General features: G+C 39.7%; 1 protein-coding gene across 1 annotated transcript in view; it reads left to right on the top strand.

Annotated features, from left to right (window-relative positions):
• Window positions 1–24,722, top strand: part of UROC1 (urocanate hydratase 1) — a 41,467-nt gene extending 16,745 nt beyond the window's left edge. The window contains exons 9-20 of the mRNA XM_009815842.2: window positions 2,849–2,937; window positions 3,420–3,482; window positions 4,206–4,385; window positions 5,899–5,996; window positions 6,251–6,323; window positions 7,718–7,839; window positions 11,302–11,372; window positions 12,336–12,434; window positions 14,158–14,257; window positions 17,122–17,203; window positions 22,504–22,603; window positions 24,582–24,722. Of these exons, the coding sequence (XP_009814144.2) occupies window positions 2,849–2,937; window positions 3,420–3,482; window positions 4,206–4,385; window positions 5,899–5,996; window positions 6,251–6,323; window positions 7,718–7,839; window positions 11,302–11,372; window positions 12,336–12,434; window positions 14,158–14,257; window positions 17,122–17,203; window positions 22,504–22,603; window positions 24,582–24,722 (1,218 nt within the window). The remainder of the gene's footprint in view (window positions 1–2,848; window positions 2,938–3,419; window positions 3,483–4,205; window positions 4,386–5,898; window positions 5,997–6,250; window positions 6,324–7,717; window positions 7,840–11,301; window positions 11,373–12,335; window positions 12,435–14,157; window positions 14,258–17,121; window positions 17,204–22,503; window positions 22,604–24,581) is intronic.
• The last annotated feature ends 1,339 nt before the right edge of the window (window positions 24,723–26,061 follow it).

Below are 26,061 nucleotides of genomic sequence, written 5' to 3'. Positions count from 1 at the left end.
CCACTGGATATCTTTAAGTATCGTATATAATGCAGAACACCAACATCGTAATCTTGGCAACTATTTATGCCTGTAAGTTTTGAGTGAAATACATTTTCATATAAAAAAGTAACATTAGGTTCTCCTAATACCTGCATTTTTCAGCTCTTATGCTTATCATAGGATTCTCTTCTAACAAATCAGACGGAAGGATGGACTACAAAAACACTGCAAAAATTTTTCAACAGAATAAGTTACTCTGCAATTCTGTGACATTGGTAGTGAATTTCTTTAATGATATTGACTATTGAGAAACAATAAACACTTCCATGCATTTCTTTCCTCATGACTACCTTTGAATTCAATACACTGGGGAAACATTCTTGGTGGAGCAGATATAGGACTGACCAAAATGTGTTAAGCAATTTTGACTATGTGTAGGTGATGAGCTCTTGTTACTGCTACAGAGGAAGAAAGATTTTTGAGAAAACAAACTCCAGTGGGAGCTTAGCCTTCGCAGCCAAAGTCGTTTATAGAATGAATTAGCTGGCAGACCTCTGCTGTAGGCATGTCACTTGCTGCAATGAAAAGGGTAAGAATATTGCAATCTGACCCATGGTAATTATAATTAAGCTTCAAAACATAATAGGTCAGACTGCCCACGTGGCATGCAGTAAATCTGACCTGCTCTGGCTAGCTTGGGTCTTATTCATGGAAGGTTGGGGTTTCATCTGTTTTACAATGATGGTGCAAAAGTGTTTTTGTTAGCACATAAGTTTTGCATGTATTTGAGATCTTATCAGGTACTCCCTGCAGATGGAATAAATTTATTCAATTTATTATTGAATAAATTATTCAGACTTCTACTCTGTCATCATGATCTTTCAAATGCTAGAATACAAAGGAAAGATTCCAGTGAAAGCTATTCACAGCAGTCCTTTGTCCTTTTCATCTCTACGGCTGCAGATGATTTTGTTCAGGAGACTGAATATCGCCTGGTTTTTATCTCCTGTGAGATCATCCTTGTCGGAAATGAGTCTCGGGAGCACATGTGGATAGCTATATATATGTACATATTATTTATTTAAGGGACTATTTATGCAAATGACATTGATGAATTGTGTAAGAGATGTCATTTTGTCAGCCAGGGCTTCCGAAGCGCAGACACAAGGGATTAATGGTGCAAGTCTTTTACCTCTTCTGTTTGACACGAAGCAGATTGTAATTTTAGGAAATAATTGTGTGGAGGGCCAGACTATCTCCTCTGAGCTATACTAAGCTCTCCAGGGTTACACTGGAGGTGACATTAGCTCATCATGTTTGTGCAATTTTTTAAACTACTGAGATGCTGATCAAAAAATGAGCGTATTTTTGAAAATGTGGTTCAAAGGAAGCTAGTTTTCTTGAGCGTGTTAACAAGTCTGTGAAAGACTAAGACTGTCAGAGAGGTCTGAAGTAAAATGTGTAAGATGTGGTAACAGATTTAAATAGATCTGATCTGTGTTATGCTGAGCTTTAAATGAACCCAATTCCTGTAATTCATATGGACCATTTAATATCTTTCCCCCTGTGCTAATTTAAATAACTCCCAAAGAAGCTGTCCCCCACGGCAACTGACATTATTGAATAATTCCATTGGCAGTGACACTGATATTATCATAATCTGGGGTTTTGGAAGGATAGTCTTTATTACTGATGTGGGAAATGATGGAAGGTTTCTCATGCTATGAATAATTAGGAAAGAAAAGGTTTCCTGGTGTTCAAGCAACTTCTGAATACGGAACTTATTTAATTTACATATAAATACTTTGTTAATGAGAAATAACAGAATGGAAATGGTGGGAGTGGGTTATAGAGAAGTAAAAATGCTTTAATGAAATACTAGAAGATACTCAGGTTAATGTGTTCTTATGCACACACACCACTGTGGGTGTTTAAATCTGTTGCTACCACAAAAAATTGCCTTGAATTAATTTTGCCATTTGCTTTATGCCATTGATAGCTCATTATAGAAGTCTTAATGATGTGCAACTTTGTACATTGAACCATTAATATGGAATCTGTGCCAAAGCCTCCACAGTTTGTCTATCCATTTACATTTTTATCGAGCTCTCTCTTATGCACATACACACTGACACACACAGAAGCTGAGCCCAGAAGAGAGTACAGATTTGAGAGTTTATTTGGAGCTTCAAAGTTAAAACAAGAGGGAATTAAAGACGTAGTTTTGTTTTGATCCATTCCATTTTTCAGAGGCATTAGCCAGCTGGGACAAGAAAATGCTTTCCTCTTTTCTTTTCCATATTTGGTTGAGATTTTCAACCAGCAGTCGAAGAACAAAAGTGAGGGTCAATTTTATTCAGCAAATCATTGCTTCATCCTGGGCAGTCTGGCAGAAATGTCTATCTCTGGGCTGATCAAAGAAAATATTTCCTTAATTAAATAGAAATTTTATTTTCACAGAAAATAGCCAGATTTGAAAAATTAATTGGAAACATTTTGGCTTTCATTTTTTCAATATAATAATGCAAAGAAACAATAAGAATAATTAAAATTGGCAGAAAAATATTACCTCTTGTACAATTTTAATGATAATTTTTAGCTTGTAAAATATTTTGGGAAGTGATTTATCAGAAAGTCTTTTTTTCTTGTTTCTAGCCTGGAGTAAAAGAGAACAGAAAGTGTAAAAAAAAAAAAAATCAGAGGTGAAAAATAAGTATTTGAACAATCATTCCATATTCTTAAGGCCAAGGCAGGGCTTTTCCCTTTACCTATTTGCTAATCTTTCTTGCAGACATGTGAAAAACTAAAGGTAAAAGTGTCTAGATAGGGGAAACAGGAGTTTTAAGATCTCTGCTATTTCTCTTAGGTTGATGAAGCAGCACTTTTGAAACGTCACAAGCAGGGATGGCTGATGGAAATCTCTAACAACCTGGACCATTGCATTGCTCGCCTTAGGTATGATTTGTAACATAATTCAGTGAATTTCTCTGCTTCATAATCCTCACTTTACATCTTTCTGCATTGTGCTATTTTAATGTGCATATAGAAGGGGTTGAGGGACATCTCTTCTTATTCCAGGTCCGCTTTTGAATGTGAATCCATCCTTCCAAACAGCAGCAGTCATTATTAGTGACTACCAATGCTTACTGCAAGCCACTACCAATGCTTCATATGATTTATATATGTTAAATGTGTCTTCAGTTTCATGAATATGCATAGAGCAATTACAAATAGTGTTACACTTGAAGCATCACTCAAGCTTTCTGGAACCAGTGATTAACAATTACTTAAAGGTTGAAAGATCTGTTGCCTAGATGAGTGTTGGAAACCACATACAGACACTTTTGCTGGGTTTGACTCTATATATGATTTGTACATTGCAAGATGGAATTACATGAGGTGCATTTTCTTCAACCAATCTCTTTAATCTATTCTAGAGATGCAAGAAAGAATAAAATTGCCCTTAGTTTGGGTTACCATGGGAATGTGGTAGATCTATGGTAAGTAGTATATATGGATAATGGATGTATTAATGCTCTTGCTTGTTAGTCAACCTGGAATTAGTTCCCAAACTTGGAAGAGAAGAGGCATTAAACCTAGTGCTGAGTTCATTACTCTAGATGCTCGTGGAAAACTGTATTGTCAAAAAAGGGGACGTCATCCTTGTGTTCCAGTTCCTAGTTGCTTCCCATGCACCTTCTCCTTTCCTTATGGAACAATTAAATTCTTAGGGATAGAAATCCCTAAGATTCTTCCTTGGATGAAGAAAGAATTTATCCCTTTACTTCTAACCTTTCGCTAATTGGATAGCAAGACAACTTCTTTGACTTCAGTGAAGAATAGAAGTATGAGGTATTGACTGAATAAAAATAATCAGATGAGTGATAGAAATTCTGGCACTCTTGAGACTTTATCTAATGGTAAATCTTGCTGTCACACCATATACCAAGGGTTGAGACTGACTGATAAGATTGGTATGTCATACTGGTATCTGACTCATCTATCGGCATTCCTGCACAGGTAAATGTGAAGTATAAAAGTTGCACCTAAATCTTTGTCACCATCATTTCCCACCTCCTGACTGCTAATCCAAAGACTTAGCCTGCCAAGGGCATACCTTTATAAACAACCTCTTATTGGGATGGAAGAATTTCACCTGAAAGAGGAGCTAGAATGTGAAAGGACAGCTTCTGTTCAAACATGCCATTCATTGTCTTCCCCAGGGAGAGGCTAGTACATGAGCTGGACACAACAGGAGAGCTGCTAGTTGATCTGGGGTCTGACCAAACTTCATGTCATAACCCATTCAGCGGGGGATACTATCCCGTACAGCTTGGCTTTGAGGAAGCAAAGCAGCTCCTTTCCACCAATCCAGGGAAGTTCCGGACCCTGGTACAAGAGAGGTAAATGTTTTGGTGACACATGTTTTTTAACCTTTAAGTTTAGTGGCTCTGCAAGTGATCAGATACTTGTCTCTCTCACAAGAAGTTTCTGTTCTTTGGTATTTCAGTAGAAATCTGGGGTAGAGCTACAGTACTAATAACTCCCAACTTTGTACTTATGCAGCTATCACTCGGAATCTGGCAGACATCATTTACCCACCATTTTAGGAGTAGTCTCTGGTTTATAAGATCAGAGGTCTGAACACTAATGATTTATTTCACTTCTATAAATTCCTAAGTTGCATTAGGTTTTAAAAATCTGGGACAATAAGTACAATTCCACGTAGTCTACCAGTTGTTTTAGGTTCACTGAATATAGCATAAAACCCCAACGGGTAAGCCAGAAAGTCCATCTAGCCTACCATGCTTGAAGCTGTGGCCAGTAATGCTTTTTTAGGGAAGGATATAGGGAGGGGACAAACTCCCCCAATCACTCCTCCCAGCTTCCTGCAACTGTAACTAAGTTCTGTTTAGCATCTTGATTTCAGGGAGCTACTTCTGATTTACAAGTTTGCAAGTGAAATTGGAATTGGACATTATAAAGGGAGCAATTTGGCATATTTTATGTATAAATAAAGAACTGTGGAACAGAGGCAGCAAGCTGTATGTTGTTTGCAACTGGTACTTTCGCGACTTTATGGCTCCTACTCTGGATCTGTTCACCTTGAACATTCCTGCTGGAGACCTTTTTCAAGTAGAAGGTAGAATATGGGCATATAATCTATTTGACTTTGGATGACAGATGTACAAGTACCTTTCCAGTTTCCCAATTCTGTGTTATACTACTCTTAAGACAAAGGTAACAGGTAAATTTCTGGGAGGGACTCATTTCTAACAAGCTAGGTTCACACAAATGAACCTAAACAAATCTAATTATTTCATTTGTTAGGCATTGCTTTACCTCTCTAGAGTTCCAAGAGGTTATACCTATGCATGTACAACTCCATATGTAACTATGCATTGAGATTAGGACTTGGTAATATTAAGTGGAAATGGTATCACAGAGAGCAGTCCTGGGGTATGGTCCGCTATTGGAAACTAAGGGAAAATTGGGCTGTTTTGGCCAACGGAGAGGCCAGAACAGTGATGTTTAGCCATTTTCAGTTTTTCTGTCTCTGCTCACTTTCTCTGTGAACTTCTTAAATTCTTTTGCAGTTTTGTGTAAGCTGTTTTTTGTTATTACCTTCCATGCCCAGAGCTGGCTGCATTTCTTTGCTGAAACATGTGACCCCTCTCTGCTAATTAATGAAGTTCCCTTAATGACTGTAAATCATTTCAAGATTTGGGGATAACAGGTGCTACAGAGATTGGAAAGCATCCCTATTGGTATCTTTTGGGTTTATGTCTGAATTTCTCTGGGGTCTTTCAGTTCCATCTGTCTCCCCCTACTCCCATGCCTTTAGTGAGTTAATGATACTGTTCTTTTTGATATTTTTATCAGTCTCAAGAATAACTGTTTCCTTCTTTGTTTCAGTCTGAAGAGACATGTGGCTGCTATTAACAGACTAGCTGATAAGGGCATGTTTTTTTGGGATTATGGCAATGCTTTTCTCTTGGAAGCTCAAAGGGCTGGTGAGTAGATCCTGGAGTTGTTAGGTGGAAGCAAGGACAATCCTGCATGCATCTTCCCAGCTGTGTATTTTGGTAGGATAGGGTTGGCCACTGTGTTATGCTAATTCTTTAGTCTCTCTCTTTCTCTAGTTCTCTGAGACTCCTGATCTTCTCTGTGGCTGAGATAGAGCCTTCATAGTTACCTAGGTGCAGTCTGGTTTTACATTTTGTAGTTTTTCTTCATCAAGTCACTGACTATTAAAATTATTCTATAGGTGCTGATGTTGAGAAAAGAGGAGCCAATAAAACAGAATTTCGATATCCTTCCTACGTTCAGCACATCATGGGGTACGTTGGGGAGAGTTTGGAATAAAGCGTTCAAGTTCCATGTGACTCCCTCTGTTTAGGGGGAGACTACTACAGAGATTACACTTAGTGCAAATCTTACAGGGTACTATAAATGATGAAAAGGAGTCAACCGTAGCAGTAGCAAAAACTGATCTCACAGGTGTTATGCCAGAGTTAGTCTTATTTTTCTCCCCTCTGGAGTAATGCCCAGTATCATTTAGGAAGTTGTCCTGTTGTCTGTAAGCAATCATACTCATGTTTTCTATTGGCTTCCTTAGAGTTACTCTTTGCATTTTCCTATGTACAGGGGAAAAGAAGAGCCAGACTTGGAGGGACATATTCTATGTGTTTAACATAAGTAAACTCCGACAGCAGAGGTTTTACTAATTTTGTCCTGAAAGGCATGGCATGTCTTGATAATTTGGTGTAAAGCTTTATCCTTTTTAGAATTAAAAGGTCTTATGAAAGCAGACACCAGATGTGTGAACAGTAAGCTAAAGCATTGTCAAATAAAAACTCTTCATTCCTTTACATGAATAGCTGCATTTTCTCTTTTGTTGCATCCATTTTCCTTAACCAGTTCTACTCAAGGAATAGCCAAGTCACAGCCTCAAACTGTAACTATATGTAACTGCACTTCTTGGTACTAAAAATCTCTTTGGAGCGGTAGAGCTCAATTCCAAATCATCACAGCCGAAGTCTACACTGAAGTTAAAAGCACATCTGAAATAGGACACTTTTCTGCCCATGTCGCTGACTATATCTTACCCAAGCTGTGCATACTGCTTGTAGAAAAAGCTGAGCTCAGGAGATCTGTTGAGGGACTGGGCTTATAACACCTTTTGCCTCTGACTCATGCTTAGCTTGCCTATATCATGTGAATAAGAGCTTGAACATAGAGTTAAGGCATCAACCAGATTAGATCTCCTCTTCTGGAATTCAACTGAAGTGTGTCTTACTGTTGTGTGTAAACAATGTGGACAGCAAATGAGTCTGGACTCAGGCACTTGTTCAGAACCTATGTTTGTCTGATAGTGTAGATGCACTCAGAGTTAACCTGGGTTAAGGACGAAAAGACCAGGCAGCAGGGAGAGTATATTTGATGAAACAAATTAAAAATTGCAATTCATCTGATGATGCACTTGTTTGAACTGGCCATCGTTCCTATCAAAATTCTGGCCTGACTGTATTTTTATACAGCAGTCAATGGCTGCATGAAACAGCACTGTTTAATTTCTCAATTAATGGTCCCTGATGCTTCTGTTTAGGTTAGTTCACTGAAAATGTTTCAAATTCTTCCGTCTCCAGCTAATGAAAGAAAAGCACTGCTAGCAGCCAGGATAAATAAGGAAAGAATTTCAACTATCTCTTAATGAAACATGTTCTCTTCCCAGGGACATTTTTTCCCTGGGATTTGGGCCATTCCGCTGGGTTTGTACCTCGGGTGACCCACAGGATCTTGCTACCACTGACTCAATTGCCATGTCTGTGCTGGAAGACTCTATACGTCGGGGAGGTAAGACACCACCCCATGCCCCCATCACTGGAGGTGCTTCTGGGGCGAAAAGGAAACTGAGAGTTGTACAATGAGTGATAGCACTCTTTTGCCTTGTCCGGGGGGCAGAAAAATCTCACTGTTCTACAAACTCCTATAAGGAGTGTAACCAGTAGGTAAAATATAAAAACACCATGCAGAGAGGTTATTGGTCCCAAAGCTATTGTTGCAATTTTGGCTGAGAGCATATCTTTTCATTTGTTACAGATTTTCTTGCACTTTGTCACCTTGAAACTTTAAAGCAAACAGTATCTTTCATAAACAGGTCTCCACGAGTTTTTTAAAGGAGTCAAATTGCTTTTCCCCCTTCTCACAGGTGAATGAGGCATGGGAATCTAGGGAGGTTTTTAAGAGACTAGCAAGCAGATCAGTGGCAGGAAACCCAGGTTTCATGGGTGTGGTGCTCCATCCAGTGTCATTTAATTATGATTACAATTTTGAGGTCTTTCTTTTTTTGTCACTTGTTAATAAATTGGCAGCTGTTTCTACTCACTAGTGGAACCAATCTGGAATATCTTCATGGCTCTATATGCTACTCTAGTATCTAGGAATTACACTGTCTTTCACTCTTCCATATCCCTGAAAGTGGGCTATTACTGTTATCCCTTGCTTATGAATGGGATCTGAGACAAAGTTAATTTTGTGTCAGCAAACATGAATCCTAATCTCCCAGTTTGCAGTGGAAGGCCCTACTACTTTCCCTTTCTTTGTCTGCTTTTACAGTAGCTGGACAGCAGACTCAAAGACTTAAGTGTCATTGTCCCCTAGCACTGAAGCCCTCAGCTCTTACATTTCGAGAGAGTGGAGCTTTGTGCTTCTCAGAATCAAGGAAGGGATCAGAAGGAAACGGATCACAAATCCAAAGCAAATGTTATGGGGAGGAGAGCATAATATTTTTATCTGGTAATATTGAAATATTTGTTGCTTCTTTCATGAAAGACATCATTGAAATATGAATAGAAGTGTGAAGATTTTAAATGCTCTCCTATTTGTTCTGGAACAGTTAGTATTGTGAGGATCTAGGGTGGTATTTCTGAAAAGGATATGCCACATTCAGATATGTCTCATTTGAAACAAAATGACTATTGTCTTCCTATAATGTAAGGCTGGTGTCCAGCTTCCTCTTCCTCCCAAAAGGTGAATTATTGATAGAGTGGGTCTGACCCTGCAAGGTCCTTAGCTCTGTCTTTTCTCTTAAACTTTCCTTAGGAGTCATGTTAAAGAAATAGCTTTGGAGCATGAGGTGTTTTTAATGCAATGGCCCAGAAGTGCCTCCCCTGTTCTGTGGGTATTGAAACTTCCACGTTTTTAGACCTGGTCCCTTGGCTTAACTGAAGGGAGGGTGAAATCCAACACTGTAGTGCTGGATCTATCTTCAAAAATTTGCAGTAATTTTTCTGCCATGTACTGTAATCTCCAGTCATCTTCTGTCAAGACTGAATTGATGCATGACCTTTGGATGGTTTGCATTGCAAGACTAGGAAATGAATCAGTTACTGTGTGTACAATAGTATGTGGGTGTTTATATACATGGTAATGTAAAGCTGGGGAGAGAAGTCTCTTCCACAGAAAAAAGCATTGAACCCTTGCATGATATTCTTAATTTAAATGAAAAATGACATTTAAAAAATCCCAACAGGTGAAAACAGGCTTAAGGGCAAGGCTATTATTGGATTTGCTGTTGAATTTGGCAGGACAACAGGAACAGGATTTCAAAGAGAAATTGACACAGAATTTGGCCAGAAAATAAACAGCCATTCATGGATGCATGTTCTTGAGTATTCCACTTGCTGTCCACTCCCTATGGGACCTGGGCTTGGACCAAATTCCAGGGTCTGGCTAGCCTCACATATGTATACATCTAAAATCTGAACCTACCTTTGAATTTTATAAAATAATCTGTTATGATGGCTGAGTGAAAACTCCACAGAGCTGAAGTCTGTTGCATTCCAAGTCTAAACTTTTGACCTGGCCTTGAGCCCAATGTTAAACATTCTTCTCCTCTTGTGGATCTGAATTTTTGTGCTTAAACCTCACAAACTGTGGAAAAAGTCCTATGTAGTTTTATTTGCTTCCACTCCTAAGGTACCCAAGCTTTTAATTTAGCGTTTGGACGAGAGATGCAGCACTGATGATTGGAGTGTAACTTGGATTTATAACTTCTGTGGTAGTTTGAAGGCTGAGCTGATGCCTAATGACAATACAAATCTCCCAAGAGCAAAGGGAGCCAATCTCTGTGTTGATGAGGACTATTCCTCTGAGTACACAATGCTTTCTAGTATCTTTTAAACACTAAGTAAGTACAAAGGCCTTGTCAGGACAAGGTAATGTGTCATAGCTTAGCCCATAGAGAAAGGTCCTACAGGCAGTAACTTCTTCAGCCATTGTAACTTCATCTGAGCTCATGCTCAGCCTGCATGGAAAGGCATAACTGTAAAAGCCCCCAAAATTAATACAGTAGGACAGTGCTTCCATCCCATTCCATACTCCCTCTCCCTTTTGTTACTCGCTTGCTACAGATAGTGCCATGCCTGTGAAGGCAGCTGATTGAACTGAGGTCACCATGTATCTGACAGATACGTGCCATATTTCACTGTTTTTCACTTCAGATATCTTTATTCTTATTCCTCTTTGGTTTGGCTGATTGAGATGGAATGGCACAGACATAAATGAGAGGAGAAGCTGGAGAATTATAAAACCATTATACATAATTCTCTTCTTGGATTACAACATATATATCTAACCAAGGTGTAGGGTGCATTTACACATAAAGTAGCTACTCTGTAATAAGTTTTTCTGTGCAGTTTTTGCTCCATAGTAATGCAAGGTAACATACCTTAGTTTGTAGGATAAGAAACCTCAGTTTTATCTTGGGATAAAAACATTCACGTGGGCCATTTAGTACAGAGCAACTGCTGTGCTATAAATCTATATCCCAGCATTGGTGTAACTTATCCTCAAGTATGTATTGCCAGCTGCTTCTGAGAATTTCTGCTGGCTGACTGAAAGGAGTTATTTACTACCTAATGCAAGACTGGACTGTAGTACCTGATGTCATGGCATTTGCTAAAGTTACTAATTCAGTCTCGGAAAGGGATTGGGCGTTTAGTAGGCAGCAAGCCAGGTGACCAAAAATGAACAGTACATGTAACCCATATTTCAAGGTTTAATTTAATTTGCCAAGGATCTGAATGGGACCTATCATTCCAGCTGCCTCCTAGGTGACATCTCATACCTTCCTCTAAATATATGGTACCAGTTACTGCATCAGCTGCACAGAGGATTCTATACAGCATTTCCTATATGTGTGCTTGTATCTGAGACTAGAATTTGACTTCCTAGTTCTGGCAGATGAATTAAATTAAATTTAGAGCATACTGCATTCATTTTTAAAACCTCTTCTTTCTTGCTTTCTCTTGCAAGTAAGCACATCTGTGAAGCAGCAATACCATGACAACATCCGCTGGATTCGGGAAGCTGGCAGGCACAGCTTGGTAAGTGCACAACCTCCTTCAGCACACGTGACCGTTCCTGGTCCAGACTGCAGTATTTGAATGCTGGAGTGAAAAGCAGGAATGGGCATGGATGAGAATGCTGGCTGTAACTCCCAGGGCTGAAAACTTAAACCTCTCTCCACAGCAGGATTTTAGGGTGAGCTGAAGCAGTTCTTTCCCTTCACTTCCTCATCTGGAAATGTTCAAATAATCCAGCAATATTTAGTCTTATATCTGGAGTGAAACACGTCAATGATTCACCATTCACCTCATTTGGAACTACCTTTCTTTCAGAACACTATTCAAAATGTCCTTCTTGGCATTGCTTTGGCCCGACCTCTTCACGCCTGCAGTTCCCAGTATCCTTTTCAAAACAGGTGATGAGGCCAAAGAACTGCCATCCTTTTGCGTTGTGGGAAGCAGGATGCCAGTGAAGCATCCTTTGCTTTTCTTTTAGGGCAGGCTCTCACTGTGAAGCTAACCGGTAACACTGTAGGGCTCATATGTGCTCTCCTCATCTGGAAGCCAGATTGGTCTTGTGGGGTAAAAGCTGGAGAGGACCATAGCTGTGCAGGACAGATGTTCTTTGCCATTCTTTGTCTCCACATTTCTCTTCCTTTCCGGCCCACCATTGCCAGTTCCAAACCTCTGCTTCTCAGCTGTTGATAAGGGATTTGTTGATAGGGGGATTATAGCCTAGCAATCAGCTTGATTTAAAACGTAGGATTTATTGGACAGTAGCAGCTGAATACAGAAATACATCTCACTGATTGTGTGAGTGGAGATAAAACTCAGTTCAGAAAGGGATTTTAATTTCTTTTTTCTGGAAGCTGGATGTTGATGAAGAAATAATCTGCACTTTCTCTTACAGAAGGGGTCAATCCTGTGACTCCATTTATCTGGGGCCTGAAGATAAGCCAGTTGCACAGAGAACCTTATCGCTCTGGCATTTTTATTTTCCAGGTTGTTGGCTCTCAAGCTAGAATCTTATATTCTGATCAGAGTGGTCGTGTGTCTATAGCTGTGGCTATTAATCGAGCGATTTCCGAAGGAAGGATTAAGGTTTGTCTTTTTTGTCTTGATATGGTCCGGTAATTGTGTTTAATATCAGAGACTGGGGTGGCAGGAGGGAAAGGAGAAAGCTTCAACCAGTAAGAACAGAAGTGCCTGCCGTTTAGATGAGACCAGTATTCTGTTAGCATGTATTAGAGCTCAGTCCTCGTCTCTGCCTGTCATCAGTATTGCGCTACATAATAGAAGAGAGATGGCTTTAGAAACTCACTGAAATATGCTACCTTTTATTTCATGGTTGGAATCTGCCTTATTTTCTATTTGGGCATCTAGAAGCACAACATATGCTGTGATTTGCTGAAAACACAAGGCAGGGACTAACTCTTTAGCAGTGCCCCAAACATTAAAAGGAACAAGAGACCATGCCACTGCCCAGTGCTTCTTACTCTCTGTCCCTCACTTTCAGCCATATTATGGCTACAGCTAGCTCTGCAGTCAATTTTCATTTGCATTGCATATATGAATGAAGAAAATCATTAGGCTTGACACTGCCACTCTAGTGCATAATGTCTTACTCATCTGAGTAAAATGCCACTGACCGTATGTGGTGGTGGTAAAAGTACATACTATGGGCAAGTCTGTATAGGGATTTTCTAAGTTAGTCATGAGTATTGTAGGTAGATGTACAATGTGAAATCCTGGGGGACCAAAATCCCGAAGGCACCACTCAGTAATTATACCCATTACTTGCTGTGTGTACCGCAGCATCAGACCAAGGCATGTTCACTCATTTATCTCCATCTCTTTTATAGCTGAATTACCCTTTCTAAAGGGACAAACTCAAGTAAAACTTAGGACCGATTCTAGCTAGGAAAGGTCTGGTTTTTGCTACTCAGAAGTTTGTTAAAATATTTCAAATGCTGTTGACCTTCTCAGGATTCAAAATGAACGTCGCTGCAAGCTAGTCTTAAAAAATAAACCTGACCAGACAGAGCACTCCCTTGGAGCTATGACTGACAAGGTCAGACTCCCAAGCCCTTCAGATTTTGTTGCGTCCTTTCTTTATTTCTGCAAATCTCCATTCCCCCTCTCGCAAGCTGGATGCTCATGTCTATTTTCAATGATTTTCTAATTCACTGCCAGCGTAAAACAGAGCCAGCTAATCCCAGACCACACCATGCCAAGAGTGAAATATTTTTATATAAACCGTGTGCATGGCAAAGGATAATGAAGACCTGCAAGCTGATCTGGATTTGTACTGTCAATTAAATTTCAGATCAAGAATTGACTTGTTTGAGCTGTATGAAATCACTTATTTTTATTGCTAACCTATTTTTAGTCTTGAAGTCTTCCAAAAAAATGAAAAAGTGTAAAAATTCTTACTGTTAGTTTTCATTTTCAACAGCAAAGAAGGACTATTTTTGAATGAAGATTTTTGCATACTGAAATGTCTTCGAAATTTCAGTAAAGAAATGCTCAGATGAAATAACCATACTGCTTCCCCTCTTCTCCCTGCCCTCCTTTGAGGATGCCATTGGCATAAAAACAAGCTTATTCTTAGTTATGAACGATGGTGGCTTTCATGAACAGTATGTGAACAACGGTTTTATAATAAATAATAGCAGGCAGAGAAGGTGTTTCAGGGGGTTTAGGAGAGGGGACAAAGCTGAAGTTCGAAATGACTTAAGATAGAAGTGAATTCAGCAAATGATGATCTTCAGTAGCACTGGCAGTCCATGAAGGATTCCATTTTCTCATCCTTGGCTTTTTGCAGGCTCCAGTAGTCCTCAGCCGAGATCACCATGATGTGAGTGGGACCGACAGTCCTTACAGAGAAACGTCAAACATTTATGATGGATCAGCCTTTTGCGCAGGTCAGCAGAGCAGCTGAGGCTTGGTCTGTCCAGGCAAACAAGGAAATTGCTTTAAAAGAGAAATCAGGGTTTTTATGCAACATTTAAAAAATGTTTTTGTTTAACCCTTTAATCCCAGTTAATCATACTTCCTGAGAAGCTTTGTGGGATTTAATAGTGACACAGACATGAATGTGGAGCCAGTTAAATAAGAGAGGTCCAGAACAATGCTGAAAATTCAATGGAGTAAATGGAGTGCAATCTATCTCAGAGGACTGTATCTTCTGTTTGATTTTAATTTGGCGCCTCACTGTTTCAAAGAGGTGATCTGAGCAGAATTATGGCTGTATTTCCTTGGGATCCACAAGCTCAAAATCAGGTCTGTAATAGTATTTTGCTTAAAGCAAAAAGATTCACAGCTGCATTCATTTCATTGCCTGAGAACTCAAGAAAACAATCTGGAGTTTCTGAAATGAACTTTTCTGGTCATAAGGGAACATACTTTGATAGTAAAAGCGTAAGAATGGAAGTCAGGCATTCTGGATTAGACTCCAAGCCTCGTTGCTCACTTACAGTGTGACTGTGGGCAAATCATGTAGGTTTGCTATACAAAATGAGCCTTTAATTCTGGACACCTGACCTGAGCTAAACAGGCTCTGCTTTTAAGTTTGTGAAATGGTGCTTTCAAAAGATAAACCCAAGAAATATCAGACTGGAGACCTGAAAAAAATGAGTGAAGCACTAAGCAATTTTTAACCTAATTCTTCCTCAATTTTCCATCCATAAAGTGGAAATTATGATAATAGTTTTAGCCCAGTAGTGTATCTGCATGTCATGAACTGCAATCACAAAGTGGCTTGAGATTGGAGGATACAAGCTGCTGTAGAAGGAGAGATTGTGATAGAGGTAGCTGAGCATATTGAATTACTTCCATTATGGGAATTCATAATAGAACCAAATTATAGCTCAATTTTAAGGAGAAAAGTTCCCTGCTATCTTGACTGGATTTCCTGACGAAATGAGGCTTTTAGCTGTGTCTATCAGTCCCACTTCAACACTTTTTGAGTATGTTGGCTAGTTCTAATAGGCTAGATGGATAGATGCCTCGAATAATGTTTGGTTCTGACAAGCTGTGAGAAAATGGTGCAGTTGCACAAAGCACAGCAGTCTAAAGTAACGTCTCCACCAAAGGGCTTAACAACATAAGGAAACCTCGGGTAATGCCCTCAGAGAGAGCAACAGAAACAAGGCTTGCAAAACCCCATTGCTCATCATACTATGTGTTTTTCTTTGCATTTTGTGATTTACGTGAACTATTTGCCTTCTCCAAGGGCTCCTCTAAAGCCTGTTGACCACTGATTTCACTGGTCTTTGAAACCAGCCCTAACTCTCTTTTACCAGATGAGCCTCTGGAGGTAACAAAAGAACATGTTAGGTCTTTCTCTCTCCCTTCTTTCCTGTTGTTTTAACACCACATTTGAGGTGGTGCAGTTGAAATTGGCTCCTCTCTAGCACACAGGAATTTTTCAGAGTGTTTGCCTGTCTTATTTTATTTTGCAGTAAGTACCTTAGCCTGATCCTTGGCAAACATGGTTCACCGCTGCTTGGCAAACTGTAGTTCAGTACAGACATTTGCACAGTTAGTGACCTTTATTGAAGCCAAGGAGCAGCACATTATTACATCGTTAGTCCACCTGCCATGCTCCTTGTCCAACCTACACTCTTATCACGCTAGTGGCTGGGGAAGAAATCTGTACGTTTTTACAATGTGGGGATTTTGATCTCTCCCATTCCTTCCTGACAGCACTGTAATTATGATAATTGGGTTATTAAAGTGACATAATGCCAGATAAAAGATGCCATAATGGGGCTTTTGACAGGGTTTAACATAGATTAGTGCTCAAGTAAATTAATTTTTCCATCAGGCAAGTAACAACTGTGGGTCTGCAAATGTGGCTGGTGGGGATATTGCTGTTTGTCTCTTATTTTTTGCTGTAAAAGCACAGCAAATGATCTATTAAATCTGTCCTGAATTAAATCTGGACAAACGTTTTCAGTAAATGTTAACCTGTTATCCTCTGTGTGTACCTCTTTCCACCTCTCTGGGTATATCCTTTAGCACAAATTGTAGTGAACATACAAAATTCTAGTGAACATTTCAGTGGAAATGATACATTTGACATTAGTCAAATGACATTTGTCTGCTAAATTATTTTTTCTTCATTTTTTAAAACAAAAGAAACCTCCTGTGTGATTTCAGCAGTTCATGTTCAGGGTAAAATTCCCCCATGTCCAGAGAATCGGGGCCAATATCTGTTTCATCCCAACTGTGTTCCCAAAATGCAACTCCTTAGCTTTAGACTGGCTTTCTGCACTGAATTAACTCTGCAGTCTGATCTGAAAATACCTTAGGCTTCTGAGAACTGCAAGGCATGTAGTTTTCCAGGTCCCCCCGCCCCATTTTGAAACCTTCCACATGGACGTATCCAGCCTGTTCATCCATGACTGAGGCATCCCCAAGGAGAGGATTGTATTTCTCTCCACACTTGGGAGGTATCTGCCAGCTGAGGAGTGGTAAGTTCTTCAACTGCTTGAATTGGATCACAAATGCAGAAAGCACCAGGGTCCTCACAAACTACAGTGTGAAATTGGCATTTGCTTTCTGTAATGTAGGGGCAAAAAGTGGGAGGAAAATCTCTCCTGCCTGTTCCTCCCAAGAATGAGATGTTTGCTGCATATCTGTGAGAGAAGCTGTGAGTAAACCCTGCCTCAAACACTGCCCTCACACAGCCATAACCAAGGAGTAAGCAGAGGGAGTGAGCAGCACAACAGAAAAATGAATGCAGCATGTCAGAGCCATGATAACACCTTTCCTCTCCTCCTAGACATGGCGGTACAAAATTTTGTAGGAGATGCGTTCAGAGGAGCAACCTGGGTCGCATTGCACAACGGTGGTGGAGTTGGCTGGTAAGAACTCGTTTATGTTTCTAAAGCTGGACTCTGAATGTCGTTACCACTGCTCTGTGTGTGTGTAGGGAGGAGAGACAGGAGGGGGAATTGAGGGGAATTGCAGAAAAGATGTGTGTATTACTGAAGTAGTACACTGTCGTGATGATGGGAAGGATGGGTTTGGAGACAAGGGCTGAAAGGATGTATTATAAGGTAAAGTGTGGTGTTGTATGAGGCTTTTTTAATTAATGCCCATACGTCTAGAAAAAGTGTTTCGGACATTGGCCATAGGACAGTTTGGAGAACTTAATTTGCCAAATAAGGACAGTCTACCATGATCTTTTTGAACAGATCCTGCTTCCAAAGTTGTCTTCACACATGCACAGCCAGAGTGTTAGTAGATGGATTATGTTTAGATTTCCCCTTAAGCTGTATTTAAATCTGTGACCTTAGGACCCCAATATAAATGCCCATGTGCTAAAGTGCAATGAGGGGTTATTGATACAAAACAGCCCAGGTGCCACCAAACCCCCCAGTCTTCTTTCTGCCCTTGCTTGTGCCTGGTAGGTTAAAAGACCACAGCCAAGTAAGGACTGGATTAAACACCTCCTTCACATAAGATGCAGAACTAAGAGAAATACCTAAACTAAGAAGCAGAATGGAAGAAATACCATGTATGGAGAGGGAAACTGATCTCCTTCATATGCCACTAAAAGGTTACTCTGGATTGACAGAGGTGTAGGGAAAAGGAGAGCCTAGCCACACTGCAGAATCTTTAGTTCTGGTTTGTTCTTTCCAGCATAGTCCAGCAAAGTCTCTCCCATTTACAGTCATGTCTTCATTTTGTGGTGTTGCCAGTCAAAAGGGGCACAACCCTCTATTAAATACCATAGTGAACCCTCCCATTTCCCTGTTCCATCCAGCTCTGGAATATGCCAACAATAGCAAGCCAAAGAACTTGCAGCAGGTGTTATCCTAGAGACACTTGATGATACTTAATTATTAGTCATCTGGATGAGCTGGATCTAGAAAATATCCCTTCAAGTCAGACAGAGAATTTTCTCTCCTATGCTCTAAATCCTTTGATTTCAGTGAAGTAACTAATGAATAGAAGGTATGTGAGAGCAAAATTGAACAGTGGGATAAGAAAGCTTTCTGAGGGCTTAGACGCATGGAGTGAAAATCTGGCTTTACTGATTTTAGCGATAACAACCACCATGGCAAGGATTTTATTCACAACTTCCATAATTCTGAATGGAAAATACATACCAGAATATCTGCTTACTCTAGTCATCTCAGTCTCAGACTCCAGAGACATCAGCAGACTAGATCTGTCTGAATGGCCTTAGCTGAGTTTAACATTATAAAATATCTGCTTATGAAATACAAGCAAAGAAAATAACTTTCCACTACATGTTGTGCAAAATATTTGGAATATTTTTATGATAATTGATAATTATAGTTATTGTAATTGCTAAAATAATTGCTTATGCCACTAATGTTCTGTGTATCAACGATGCTTAATTCAAATGATACAAATGATCATATTCCCTATGTCTCTGGCCTCTGTAAGGCCAATCCCTCCTGCACGTTTCTAGCCCTCTGAGCAATTCAAAGAGAGATTGGCTGAATGGTGAGACTGCCCTTACTTCTGGAAAGCTGGCACTGGCCACACTGCAATTTCAGTGTTATTGTTTTAGTTGTTTCTTAAGTGGAGTTACATCATTGGGAAGAAGCTCTTCCCCAAGGCAGAGCACAGGTGCTGTCATTTATGTAATGCATCAGAAAATTAGTATGTGGCTATTCACTGAAATCAAAATATCAATGGAAAAACAGGGTTTGGTTATCCTTTTTGACATTTCCTATGGTTGCTTGGTGGCTTGTCATTGTGGAACAGTATCTGCTCACCTTGTTCTCAGGAGCAGTCATAGCCCTCTGTGATTAAAGTACTGTGCTTCAGTGAAGAATGCAGAGCCTGAAAATTAGGCCTGTCTCTGCACGAGCCTTAATAAGCCACCATGCTGAGACTCAGATGTGGTAACAGTGTCCTGCCATTAGATGCCGTGGTCTGGAGAGCCCCCAAAAGCCACGGCATGACAGGTGGTTCTGCTCGACTTAACTAATTATGGCACTGCCCTAGCTAGTTAAAGCCCTGCACCCCTTTGCCTTCTAAGGAGAAAGAGAGGAATAATTTAAAGGTGGCAAAAGAAGCAAAACCAACCCCCATCCATAACAAATTACTTTCTTTGCATGGAAGAGACAGATGCCTTTAGGTTTTAGGACCCTGTTTTTCTTTTTTTCTGGAGCAGTAAAAACTCAGCTGACTTTGCCATGAAGGAATCTCCATGTGCCAGATAAAATCTTCTTTTCATCAGGTGATTTGGAGGTGTGAAAGTGCATGTGGAAGTTTATATATATTTATAAACAAATATGCATGTGATCAGAAAGAAATCAAGTTGTCATTGGCAAATTTTTGTTCAGGGAGTTCAAAAATGGCAATTGCACTGTGTTCAGCTACGAGTCCTCCCTGCAGAGGCTGGGCTTGCCTGGAGCTGCTGACAATCTGCCATGTCTTCCCTACGAGACTAGAGAAATGCCTTTTACCTGCTTTGATTTTTCTCTGCTATAGCTTTGTGGGGCAAAGAGAAAAAGCAGGATTAATATTTATTTAGCTGGAATCTGCATCACATGTGTTGTTTGAGAGACTTAAGATTAACATAGTCTTGACTGTAATTACAGCAAATGAATGTTATTCATTTCTTGCTGCCTGTTTATTTGCAGGAGAATGTATATTAGCATGGAGCCTGAGTAACCTGTAGTAACAAAAAGGCAGAAGCAATTTAAGAATCAAACTGCACTGTTGACAGTGTGACATCTTGATTGTGAGAGGCCTTGTTTTCTTTGATCACCTTAGAAGGAGACATCTGGAAATTATAGGAGGTAGCTTAGGTCAAAATGCCACATGTTTCTTTAATTACCTGAAAATGTGACCCAATGCTAATGAAGGCAGAGAGCTCCCCTTTAAAAGTGAGAGGTTTTGCCAGAAAATCCATTCTGAGAAACATTGGCATTTAATTTATGAGTGATTTTTAGACAGTAGGACAGATTCTGATGAATGATTCTGATTTACGCTGGAGTAACTCCATGGAAATCGATGGAGAGGCTCTAAATTTATGGAGTGCGAGTGAGATCAGCCACTCACTGTTCATGCCTAAGCTTCAAAGGATGCTTTTTGGGATGCTGTGCACAGAGGGGATCTTTGCTGCTGAAAGAACATCATCTTCCCGTATAGAATATCTTTATAAAGCACTAGTCCAGCGGTCTGATTTTCTTATTGTCTGATATTGCCAATAGGCTGTCTTGAGGTGTGCTCATTCTGTCATCCCAATTACATTGTAATGGCATCATTGAAGTTCATAAGTGTACTCTAGCTTGGTACTTTGACAGTAAAGAATAGCGCTGATTTGGTCTCTCTACACAGAAGCAGCAGAGTATGGTGAGGTAACTGGCGCTGGTCTTGATATAATTACATTTGTAGTGTTGTCATCTAGTCTGGTCCCCTCTTTTGGAGAAGACAGTAATAACATGAGCTATTCAAAAAGTAGAATTTGCAAGATATGCAGATGTTTGGATGTTTGTTTTCATCCCAAAATGAGACTAAGAGCAGAACTAATGAAAGTTTTCACACAGTAAAAAGATCCTGGGAATTAAATTCCAGGCTGAAAAGTGTTGACAGTGTCAAACAGAAAGAAATATTTTATTTTGAAGAGTTAGAGCTTACAATATTCAAACATCTCAATTGAAAACACGACTTTGTTTCAAATTTTCCTGTTAAAGATGAGAAACTGATTCATTCACTGACATTCTGCTGTAAGAACTGTCAGTTTCAAGAAGACTGTGCCTTTCAACAGAAAATGTATTTGTAATAATGATATATCTAATAATGGTAAAGTGGAGGGAATTCAAAGAATGGTACCGTGATGGTAAGGTGTGGAGCTTTAAGTTCCTCGCTCAGCTATGTAATAGGGTCCTACTCAGCACACAGGTCGTGTATATAACTAGTGAAAGGGAATTAACATCACGTAAGTAACAACATTACATTGAAAATGAGAAAATGTGGGTTCTAGTTTCAGGAAGTATATCTCAGGTCTGTGAGGCTCCAATGTAACCTAATTTCCCTGTTTCCTGAGAAGCTCAGGTTACTGCTGGAAAATATACAGTAAAAAAATTATTCCTTCCTGACTGGAAGACACCTAACTCCTGTCTGATTCATGGACATATCTGATGTTATTCTATGTAAATTTTGTAAACTTATTCATTATATTAACTGTAAAACACAGAGGACAAAATCCTGCCTCCAGGGGTCTCCTTTAGTAGTCTCTCATACCATGTGGTGTTGTACAATATGACCTGTCCCTCAGGTACTGCTGATGCTGAGTTACAATGCCAGAGCTCTCATAGATTTACACCAATGGATAATTATCCAACTGCATTCCCCATTATGCACCATATGCAACGAAACAAGAACTTGAGCAAGCCAGATTCTGAAGTCAGACAAGATGTTTTCTCTGTGCTTTTACTGTCTTTTTAAAACCAGAATGGTATTTCTCCTAAGTATCATCTGTTAGTTTTAACATATTTCTGTTCTTCTTCTGCCAGTAAGTCTGCTTCCTGAAAAGTTGGCACTGATGTCTTTAAACATCTATGTATCTCATACAAAATGGATGACTGTTTTTGAAATGATCGAGGCAGATGTGCATTAAGTGGTGGTTAACACTTTTTAAATAAAATGCTTATGCTCTCTCATTTGTCCCGAGAGAATATAAATAGATCCATCTGTCTGCTTCAGTAAGTACACAGTCCTCCTCACGATCCTATCTATACGTCAGGCTCTAAAGCAGCAAACACGAACAGCTTAACCTTTAAAAACGCCCTGAGGTAGGTAACTCTCCAGACCGTCAGAAGTGCTAACCTTTCTTTACTTGCTTATAGAGTCAGTACAGACTGCAGTCTTCAGGAGATGCAGCACAAGCTTAGTTTTTGGCACTCCCACTTGGAGCAGGTACCGACTGCTAGCTGGGCATTACAAGAAAGGTGGAATAAGTTTGCTGCAGGTCAGGAAACTAGGCCTTTGCCCTGCTAGATTCCCTTTCTTTTTATTGTAAGTGTAAAGGTAGCTGACAGTGTCTCTTACTCAGCACCATTTCTGTGTTCTCATCCTTCTTCCTGCAGTGCAACTGAACAAATTATCTCCTGTGAATTTAGTGGGATTACTTTGAATTATTTTGTTTTAATTCTCTTACATTTGTAATTTTTAGGGGTGAAGTGATCAATGGGGGATTTGGCCTGGTTTTGGATGGGTCCAAGGAGGCTGAAGAACGGGCGAAGATGATGCTCAGCTGGGATGTTTCCAATGGAGTAAGCAAAACTCATTATATATGTTCACTTTAATATTTTCCTGCCTCCAGAACTATATTTATTTAGGTACTTGGGTTCCAGTGCTCCTATTTTTTTTAACTGAATGGGGAGTATGAGCACTCAGGCAGGAGTTCTTAGGATCTGGCTTTTTGTATCCCAGGAATAGTCCTAATGGGCCGAGTGACTCATTCTAGTCACTCCTTCTAATACAGGTGGTTATGAGCCTGATTCCACTAGAGACAATGAGCTGTTTTGTTTGTTTGGGTTTTTTTCTCCAACCAACTTGTGCAATGGACTTCAAGTCAATAAAAGAGGCTGAATAATTCTTGGGTGAGGAATTTACTGTAAAGTGTCAGGACCACCCCTTCTGACTTTACAACATATTGGAGCCCAATAATTTCCACATATCTCAGTGTGTGTCTTGTTATTTTTTAAGCAGAAAGGGAAGCATGCTTAATATAATTTTGTTAGGCATGTTGGCATTGTTAATTGCCTACATAATACAATTGACAACTGTATGAACTTTAGTCTTGTCTATTCCTAACTTCTAGATCTAGGTATCTTGAAAGGCTTGTCATTTAAGTGCCAACTCGTCCAGCCCTTGCTACCATTAGAGTTTTTGCATTCCATTAGTATCCAGGTAGATCCTGTCTGGGTTTAATACTAGGATCCCATCTCTGAAGTGTCAGAAAGGTTTTGATTCAATACTTGCAGGGAACCAAATCAACAAGACAGAGTGATGCACAGTCCAATTAAAGGACAAAACCTGTTGTGTTTCAGTCACGTAACCTCACAAGGACCTGAGGGAGCTCCTTGCCAATGCTGACATGATCAGTTCTGTCTTACTTCTCAAGAGAATTGCAGAATTCCTTCTTGCCTTAGACCTAAATGGTTTTTTTCTCCCCATAAGACCTGGCATGACTGGGGGTAGAAGAAGAGGAGGAATAATTGGCATGTATTCTCTGTCCCAGATCTGAAATAACACAGTAGTTAACTATTAAGGAAGAAGGAGGAGGACAATTATATTAATTTGTAGATTAGAGTAATGAAGACAAACCCTTAACAAGAACTGTGTATCAGACGCAGCCTATTAAAAATGCAATAAATCTTTTTTGCTGCTCTGATTTATTGCAAGCAAAAGCCCCACTCCTCCACGCACATGTTGTAAAAAGACAGTCTGAGAATGCTACCCATATGATACACAAGACTGGAAAGAAACTGGAGTGTACCCTTGAAAATACACTGCCAGGAATAATTATAGGTGAGTAGCAAGGAAATTGAGTTGTTGACTTGCAAGGTCATTTCTAGCTGTTATTGCTATGATCCTGGGAACTTAGTAGCCTTACATTAATCATATGCTTAAATATTTTGCTAAATTGGAACCTAAGTATTTTCTTTCTTGAACACTTTTGAGTCTGACTATTTCAGACACTGATTTGCAATTCATAATAGAGATTTGTAAGGCATTGAATAGAGGGAAGGACTTATTTTCTTTGTGCCAAATCTTGACTTTTTTTCATCTGGGGAATCTTGCTCGCACAGAGATCAAAACGCAGAGCTTCGCTGTTGGAAGAGGGGTTTACCAGTTCCTTGGCTGTCCATCGAGTTTCATCCTTACATGCTGGCAGAGAATTTGGCTCCTTGATTTCATAGTTTGAAAATGCATTGAGTGACTTTTTCCTTTTTAAATATTTATCCAACTACAAAAGCATCGATTGCTTAAATGATACTGTTAGACTGTTGAATGTTATGTTTCTGCATGAAAATGTACCAAGTCTATCCAAATACTACCCATAAAAATGAAGTAGGTATTACAAGAATTACTTCCAAAATCATTAAAGAAACTAGAAACTAGCAGAGGGTTTGGAAGATTTATTGTCATGAAATTGGGTGCCAATGTTTGCGCAAATATTGTGTAAGATGGATGTGGCAAGAGAAATGTACGATTTTTACACCCATTGATTTTCTGCTCTGACAGGTTGCCAGACGTTGCTGGTCAGGTAATGACTATGCTTATGAAACGATCTGCCAAGCAATGAAAGAGAATGCCGCATTGAAGGTGACTCTCCCTCACAAAGTGGTGGACGAGAACATCTTGGAGCAAGCCATGAAACATTAGCAGTATTCCAGGTGTAATGTTGTCCTTGCAGATACATTTGAAGTTGCTTCCTTGATATCCTATTTTGCTCTCTGGCCAAATGATAAAAGCCTTGCAAATGTCTCTTCCATGCGAGTTCTTTTTTTCCCCTTTAACTTGTTGATGGGGCAAACCTGTATCTATCTGTGACAGGTCCACTGATGTCAGGAACAGTCTTTTCACTAACATGTTTTGAATACTGTTTGCAATAAGAAACTATTCACTGTAAGGAAGGGAACTGGAATTTTATCCCTGAAAATTAAATGGAAAAAAAATCCACTTATTCCTGATAATTCATAAATTAAGGAGACTCTTAGGTCTGGTAGATCAAATGTGGAATGGAAATGGGAACTCTTATTCTAATTCAGAGTCTGCTGCTATCAGCAGAGAGCCATGAAATCCCATAGCCAAACATGTAGGTGTGTAAACAAACTTATTCTTCAGCTCGTGGAGGATGTATGATATCACGTGTTCTAGACTCAAGCTTTTTCTATATTGCTGTAAAAGTGTTTGGTGATCGCAATAGAAAGTGACAGATAAACTGTAACTGGTTAAGCGCAGCTAGCCCACATGTGTTTTTTCCCTGAAATTTTCACCCCAGATTTTCACAAGCAGGAACAGAATGCAGTGCCAGGAAGCGGGTGGAAAAGCCGGAGGGCAGTAAGTACTAGACCATTTCCAAACATCTTACAGCAAGGCCGGGAAAATATGGAACACCTTATGATAAATAAGTGTAAGCCAAATTCTGTATCAGTCTGAGATGGTGCTGTTCTGCTGAATCTGTTGTTGTGTGCACTTTGCTGTCTCACAATGATGAGTTTGTTCTTCTATAGAAGCCCATTGCACTTGAGCAGCTTCTAAATGGATGGAAACCTCCAGAAAATCTAGATCCTTAGTGCTGGCTGCTGCTTTTTAATGAAAAAAACATGGTTTACTCACCAATTTGGATGTGAGTGGTGCAAGTAGTAAAGTGCTATAATAAAATTATCATGTAGACTTCCCTTCTGAAATAAACCACAACTGATGTGAAACAAACTAAAGCACTGAAGACAAGACAGTGTGGGCTACCTTAACACAGGAGTTGATTGTAAAGTAAAATAGAGCTAGAGAGGTCTTTTTGGTCTCCCTTCTTCCTAGGAAGCATTAGGAAGGCACACAACCCAGTGTGCCTAGATGCAACTGAAAGAAACCTCGTATTTTGCACCTGAACCTACTATCGTATTTGTGTTAACAGTAACTCACTGAAGTATTTTGTTCTAATCAACTGTGATGCTGAACCAAAAGCTGAGGTTTACTTTGAATCCCCTATACGCATACATAT

Source organism: Gavia stellata, chromosome 12 (genome assembly GCF_030936135.1).
Source record: "Gavia stellata isolate bGavSte3 chromosome 12, bGavSte3.hap2, whole genome shotgun sequence".
Classification (NCBI taxonomy): domain Eukaryota; kingdom Metazoa; phylum Chordata; class Aves; order Gaviiformes; family Gaviidae; genus Gavia; species Gavia stellata.
Note: the sequence above shows the minus strand (reverse complement) of the source record. Positions and strands in the feature narration are given on the sequence as shown.